Below are 6,888 nucleotides of genomic sequence, written 5' to 3'. Positions count from 1 at the left end.
TGTGTGTGTGTATTTTTGTATTATTGTTTAAGTTTTGGTTTCATGTATTTTGATGATTGGAGGGCCCCAGTGGAAAGCAGTATTATCACTGATCTGGGGTACCATTCCTAAACAAGACTAATAAAAAAAGTGAATAAAAAACTTAAGCATAGCCTGTTAAATCATTATGCTTACGCCTCACTGATAATAATATCACTTACGGTACCTTTATAGCAACACAGGGATGCAGTCAGAACAGGCGGAATAAGTAGAAGGTTAGCAAAGAAATACGTCAAAGCGCTGGATAGTATCTCATCACCTAAACAGGGTTATAACAATATAAGACATGTTTTATATATATATATGGCTCGTATTTATACCCAATATTTACTTCCTTCATTGTGTTTCCACTTAACAGTAAATGATACTACTGTCACCCAACTTAGTAAACTGGATGTTCTTACGAACCGTTATCTTAAGAAATGGTTCCGAATACTTCATCCATGTAGGCCTACGTTAGCCTTTTTACACAGCTCGATATTCCAACTATAACAAGTTTATATAAATAATGTCGTCTAATGGCACATATCTCACAAAGGTCAAAAGGGGGAGAAGCACCTGTAAACAAATGCATAGACTAGCCAGAGAACATTCATGGACTCACAAAAAATCTATTGATAATGATTTTGATAACGTTCTTCTTTTAGTTACTGATCAACTTGATCCGCAGGCCTCCTCCAAGGAAATCAAAAATAAAGCAAAGGAAACTCTAGTGCGTAGTTCAAGGCCGCTTCTTTTAATTGACTTCTTGGAGGAGTCCTGTCTCCACACTGGAAGAGCATTATCTACATTCTTCCTCTTGGTACAGTATTATGAATTATTTTAGTTAATTCCTTAGGGGATACGTTAGCAACAAAGGATAATCTAAAACGATGGGAAAAGTCATCGTTTGAAATACAGAGACATTAAATCATGCACATTCTAAATTAATGCAAAATATTTTTAGAACAGGGACGTACACCTGGCGTCACAATAACATATTAAATTATATTAAAGACATTATACATAATGGATTTATAAATGTATCTGATCCCCCTATCATTAATGTTGATCTTACAGCCGAAACTGAGAGAGCAGCTAACTCAATCGGCTAATTTGGTGGTAGCCACTGTGTGTGCGCTAATCCGTGGAGATCTCTAGGTCTCCGGTTGGCGGAATTGGCGGAGGCGTAGGCATACAGAGTGGACACTAGTAGCCTAACAGTGTGTTTGGTGGACACAGCGTGAACAAACTGTTGACTATGTGTGAACATTCTATGACATGTTTCAAAGGAATTGACTATCAAAGAAATATACAACTTACCCGCCATTACTATTACTTTTTGTAGCCGGATATACCACTGAATGCTTTCGACTGTCCAGATCAGGACAAAGAACACGCGAGTTCGTAGGCGGATCGCAACTTCCTTTACCATCGATACATGATTTTAGATTATAAAAATAATACTGTAAACAACACGCCACTGATAGCCTAAGTGTTGTATTCAGGTGGGTGTGGGCCGGATTTAAAAGTTAAACGCAAGTTGAACCACTATCACCGATCATTATGTGGTATATACAGCTTACCTTCATGGTTGAATTGAGTAACAATGTATGACGTATTAAAATAAGCTATTTTTGTAATCAATATACTTTTGTGATTCTTCTACCGTTTAGGTTTAACCTTGAGCCTGGCCTTTGATTATGTTTTCGCAAGAGGTTTTCAATATGGGGAAATCCCCTGCCTCAATAACTTCAACTTTATTCTCAGTGATCTTCTGATAGTGCAGTTCGACATCTTTTGGTGCATGCAACAAATAACAAAAACAAAACTGTATTCTTCTCGGCAGCCTTATCTACAAGATTACGTAACTAACCCTGTTCATCAAGACGTCTGCACCGAAAGTACAGAAAACAGATATTAACACAGTGCTAAAATATATGGATATAAGGAAGTACGGCATCTGTCTCTTATACACATCTGCGAGCGCCATTTAGACAACAGAGACCTCTAGGCATTATTACAGAACTAAGACCACTACATATAGAAGTCTCTCCCTTTATACAACCTTGAGGGTTCACACATAGTGGAGCGAAATTCAAACAAAAGCCTTAGTGGCCCAGTTCATCAAGACGTCTGCACCGAAAGTACAGAAAACAGATATTAATACAGTGCTAAAATATATGGGAACATGATGTTATAAATCGTGTCAATGAAAGTTCATCAAAAAGTTCGAAAAAGGGTCTCTGGTGGGAATCAAACCCACAATCTCTCGCTATCTCGGCGAGCGTCATTTAGACAACAGAGACCTGTTGGCATTATTACAGAACTAAGACCACTACATATAGAAGTCTCTCCCTTTATACAACCTTGAGGGTTCACACATAGTGGAGCGAACCTTATAGGGCCTATATATATATATATATATATATATATATATATATATACATATAGGCCTACATATATATTCGTTAAACATTACCACAAGACAGACTCCATATTTCTTATAGGCCTATGTGTAGATATTAAAACAAACAAAATGGTATTTATGTTAATTAATTTGCTCATACAAAAAAGGAAAATGGATTTTGTAATATATTTCAAGATGGATATTTGTACTTTGCCATGGACTATATATATTTATACATGGACTTTTAATACTTTTGTTTTTTCAAATTATCATAAATTACTTAATTTGCTTGGTGGCGCTCATGCCCGCGACATCTGGTAGGTCCGACAATTTCAATTTTCTTTTATACTTATTTATAATACGATTTTTAAAATGTAATAAATCGTTATGTTGATTGTGAATGCGAAAGTATAGGCCTAACTAAAATTTACAATTAAAACTTTAATGAGAAAAAAATATCCACTTCAAGTAAATAACAGTCAAATAATATCTTTATATCACTTGAACAAAAATAATCCAATTACAATGTTGCTTTAATAAATATATTTTTGTAAGTATACTCTAGGCCTGAGAAAGCATACAACAAGTACATTGGCATTTTCTATTTTGCTATTGCGTAGGCAGTATTATTTTGATACGATACGTCCAGGTATTTATCACAATGACTCTGGTTACTCAATAGTTTGCCTTGATGTAAAATTGGAAAAGCCTGGACCAATGCGCACTTGTGACGACATCTTGCAGTATGAATTCCACAGAGCCAATGCAAATTCACGATAGGCCTGCACTGCTGCTACACTGGTTTCATCTATGTTCATGTGACAGCTAAGGCCAACTGTTACTGGTTCCATACCATATAATTGTTCTTTTTAACCATCGTCATATGCTTTGCTCCTATAAGATTAAAGATATGATAATTTTGACTTGGTATTCCACCAAATATTCACAAACTTAAATTTATAAAATAGAATATAAGCCTAGGCTCCATAGATTTAATGATTAATTGATGCAAGATAGGTGCGTTTAACTAAATTACAAAAATATAAATACAGTTTGAATTACAAGTATCTTTGTAACAGGTACATCGTAATCAAGCTAGTAGTGTTGTACACTTTATCTAATGCAAGGCCATGGTGGAGAACAGTATCAATATCTAATGCCCAGCATGCTGTATGATTGGTTGATTAAATATTTGTATTATATTTCAACATAGTTTAAATTCATTTTTCAATCCCTATATATGTTGGAACTGCTATTGTTCTCTTTGCTAGCTAACCAATTTGACTAATCTTTACGCGTTATATTCCAGCATTTTTATAATATTTACGATTTATTGATTCAATGATTTATTGATTTATTGATTGATTTGTTTGCTTAATTGATTGATTGATTGATTAATTGATCGATTGACGAACTGATTGATTGACGAATTGATTGATTGATTGATTGACAAACTGATTGATTGATTGGATTGATCGATCGATTGATCCATTCATTGATTGATTGGATATATGGCAAACACAGGCCTACCTCGTATGACTCATTCGTTAAACCACTATCTTCCGTTTCCCGAATGAACTCGCCAGATATGAAGTATTCTCCAGTCGTTGTTGTCGACGACGATCCAGTTGTTTTCTCTTTATCGAAGGCACTAAATCCAAAGTCCTCATGAACAGCATTGCTGTTAGGCCTTCCTGTTGATAGTTGTAGACTGTCAGCATTCTCTTCCATCTGAAACGTTGATGTTATGTATATCATTTTTGTTCTAGTATTCAATATTTTGTATATAATTGATACCGACATTATTTAATTAACTCTGAAATACCAATGTATGTACTATAAACAACCCGGCGAACATTGCGTCGGCGGCGACTGACGCGACAGCAAATAAACGCCACGCGACTTAGCGTAGTATAACAGATTATTCAATGATGATCCACTGAACCTGCCACTGGATCAGCGAACAGCGACCGAGAAGTGCACCATCGCAGGCATATATGCTTCGAAAGACTGTCGTTAGGCAAATTGTGCACTGGGCTTCGAAGCTTCCACCATGACGTAAAAGAGAGTTGGTTTAAGAAAGGAGAAAATAAATTTACTTCATTTGAAGTACTGTCTGCAACAATCCTTCTACCACTAAGTTCAAAATCGTCAATGGGTACTGAGTCTTCAAAGGCGTAGTTCACGTAGCTGTTCCGATGTCTCAAATTCCCGTCTGGTGAACAGTGCTCACGTGTCACCTAAAAGGAATTAATTAATTAAACGGTTGGTCGATGATTACATAACATTTGCAAGATAAAGGATGTTTATCATCCTTGTTTTGTATGGTAGCGTAGCATTGATACTTGCCTTTTCCTTACCGCCTGTCCCACTTTCTTCACTATCTGGTTCTCTGATGAATTCAATACCATCAAATAATGATGACCCAGATGTGTCTGTCAATGCATGAGGTCCTTCGGGTTTCTAAAGTTCGCAAAGATTAGCCTATCATATTAATAATAGTATTTCGTATATATGATTTTAACGGCAATAATGATCAGAAATGAAAACCATAAAAAGGACTGTAAAAGTAAATGCATATATAGTATAAGTATACCTTGTGAAACTCAACAAGGAACTGCGGATTAGGTGCGCCCTCTGGTCAGTTACTTACGCAAGGGGACAGTTTCCCCCACCCTTTTCGAACAGTGAACCTTCGTACAAGGGCAATGGCATACGACGTCCCATTCAAAAGACGAAGTATTTAAAACTAAGTGTCTTAACCAAAGATATAAGGAAGTACGGCATTGCGTTAGTCGAAAATCATTATATCTCATCTTGCATGCAGCTAATAGCAATTAAGAAACATTTTACGGGACCGTTTTGAAAAGCGTAACATGAAAATAGTTAAATGAAAAACAATCGGTCAGATGAGGTTAATTAACTTTACTTTAGGCAGGTGAGATAGCCTTTTAAACGGCAACGCATTTGAAAGATAATGGCTAGTCGATAACATCTACAGTTGGCGCACCGGTTGTGGCTTGGACTCCCAACCTTGAGGTCGGGGGTTCGAAACTCTGGCTGTGCAAATCGCTTGTGTCCTTGGGCAAGGCACTTTATTTCACGGTTGCCTCTCTCCACCCAGGAGTACAAGTGGGTACCTGGTAGGTTCCAACACAACCTGTGCTGATTACTAGCTGCAATTTATAGAATGATAATATAATTTAATTTGGTGTTTCAATGTGTTGCATATGTGTTTGATCCAATGACCGGGGTAGTAATGTGAAGCGCTTAGAGGTCTCGTAAAGGCATGAAGCGCTATATAAGAACGACATATTATATTATTATTATTATATCTATCCTTATTTTATATTGTAGCATTGATACTTGCCTTTTCCTTTCCGCCTGTCCCACTCTCTTCACTACCCGGTTCTCTGATGAATTCAACACCAGCAAATGATGACCCTGATGTACCGGTATCTGTCAATCCATGTGATCTCTTAGGTTTATAAAGTTTGCAAAGATTAGCCTATTATTATTAATAATGGCATTTAGTATATACAGTATTCTAACGGCATGATGAAACAAAGCAAAAACTACAAAACAGTTCAGCTGTACGAACTTCTACAAACACAAGTATTGTAAATTGAATTCATTTTTACTAAACCACAATAATAAACACTGTGCGACGTACTTGTGGTCGCTGGTGGAGCAAGTACGTATAGTAACAATTCAATTTACAATATTATATTCAAACTAGTTGAATATTCCAACATATAACAAGTAAAAAGTGAATGTAAAATGTATATATAATACCGTAATATTCCTTTATGAAATTCTACTCGAAAATTCGAATGACACTGCGGAAACGAGTTTAGCCACAGTACGGTACATTTCCTACCCTGGTCTGTTCATACCCTATCTCTACTATTTTCGAATAGGAGATTGTAATCGTAAAATAGCAACGGCATAAAGGCCCATCCAAAGGATGAGTTATTTAAAACAAAGTGTCTTAACCAAAGACACAAGCAAAAGTGGCATTTGGTTAGTCGAAAATCATATCTCACACCATGCATGTAGCTAAAGAACACACATTATCTGAATGTTTTAAAGAGTTGCCTACATTCTATGAGACATTATTATAAAAACACTTCTGCAAATTCTCACTCCATGTACCATTCCCCACTTGTAAATAACATGTGAACAAATTACGTTGCCATTTTCACCAGGTATCATGGAACTGCTATGTAGGCCTACTTGTCCTTTAAGCTCATAAAGCAAATCATTGAAAGTCGGTCTTCGTGAAGGGTCGACATCCCAGCATCTCATCATTATCTGATACCTGAAAATGTGATTAAAAAACGTAAATCCTAAGAAAAACAGTCATTTGAGTTCAGTGAATTGCAAAATGTGCAATTGAGAGCGCTTAGCTCAGTCGGCTAATCTGGAGGTAGCCACTGTTTGTGCGCCGAACCGTGAAG

General features: G+C 36.5%; 2 protein-coding genes across 6 annotated transcripts in view; both read right to left on the bottom strand.

The window, feature by feature from the left end:
- The window catches only part of LOC117124466 (insulin-like receptor), a 12,937-nt gene extending 11,504 nt beyond the window's left edge, over nucleotides 1–1,433 (bottom strand). The window contains exons 1-2 of one of the 3 annotated variants that reach the window (XM_033270701.1): nucleotides 1,342–1,433; nucleotides 206–298 (exon numbers count right to left, since the gene is read on the bottom strand). In XM_033270701.1, the coding sequence (XP_033126592.1) occupies nucleotides 206–298; nucleotides 1,342–1,348 (100 nt within the window). In that variant the 5' untranslated portion in view covers nucleotides 1,349–1,433. Of the gene's footprint in view, nucleotides 1–200; nucleotides 299–1,341 lie in introns of all 3 variants that reach the window. The other 2 variants (XM_033270702.1, XM_033270703.1) reach the window with 2 other exon arrangements.
- Nucleotides 1,434–2,901: 1,468 nt separating this feature from the next.
- LOC117124465 (insulin-like growth factor 1 receptor) overlaps nucleotides 2,902–6,888 on the bottom strand; it is an 11,545-nt gene continuing 7,558 nt past the window's right edge. For 2 of the 3 annotated variants that reach the window (XM_033270699.1, XM_033270698.1), the window contains exons 14-19: nucleotides 6,620–6,749; nucleotides 5,799–5,936; nucleotides 4,778–4,891; nucleotides 4,528–4,668; nucleotides 3,959–4,159; nucleotides 2,902–3,322 (exon numbers count right to left, since the gene is read on the bottom strand). In XM_033270699.1, the coding sequence (XP_033126590.1) occupies nucleotides 3,308–3,322; nucleotides 3,959–4,159; nucleotides 4,528–4,668; nucleotides 4,778–4,891; nucleotides 5,799–5,936; nucleotides 6,620–6,749 (739 nt within the window). In that variant the 3' untranslated portion in view covers nucleotides 2,902–3,307. The remainder of the gene's footprint in view (nucleotides 3,323–3,958; nucleotides 4,160–4,527; nucleotides 4,669–4,777; nucleotides 4,892–5,798; nucleotides 5,937–6,619; nucleotides 6,750–6,888) is intronic. The other variant, XM_033270700.1, reaches the window with a different exon arrangement.

This window comes from Anneissia japonica, unplaced genomic scaffold (assembly GCF_011630105.1).
Source record: "Anneissia japonica isolate Jap-2015-1 unplaced genomic scaffold, ASM1163010v1 scaffold665_len1252844_cov201, whole genome shotgun sequence".
Lineage (NCBI taxonomy): Eukaryota > Metazoa > Echinodermata > Crinoidea > Comatulida > Comatulidae > Anneissia > Anneissia japonica.
The sequence above is the reverse complement of the archived record's forward strand: the minus strand, read 5'-3'. Positions and strand labels throughout refer to the sequence as shown.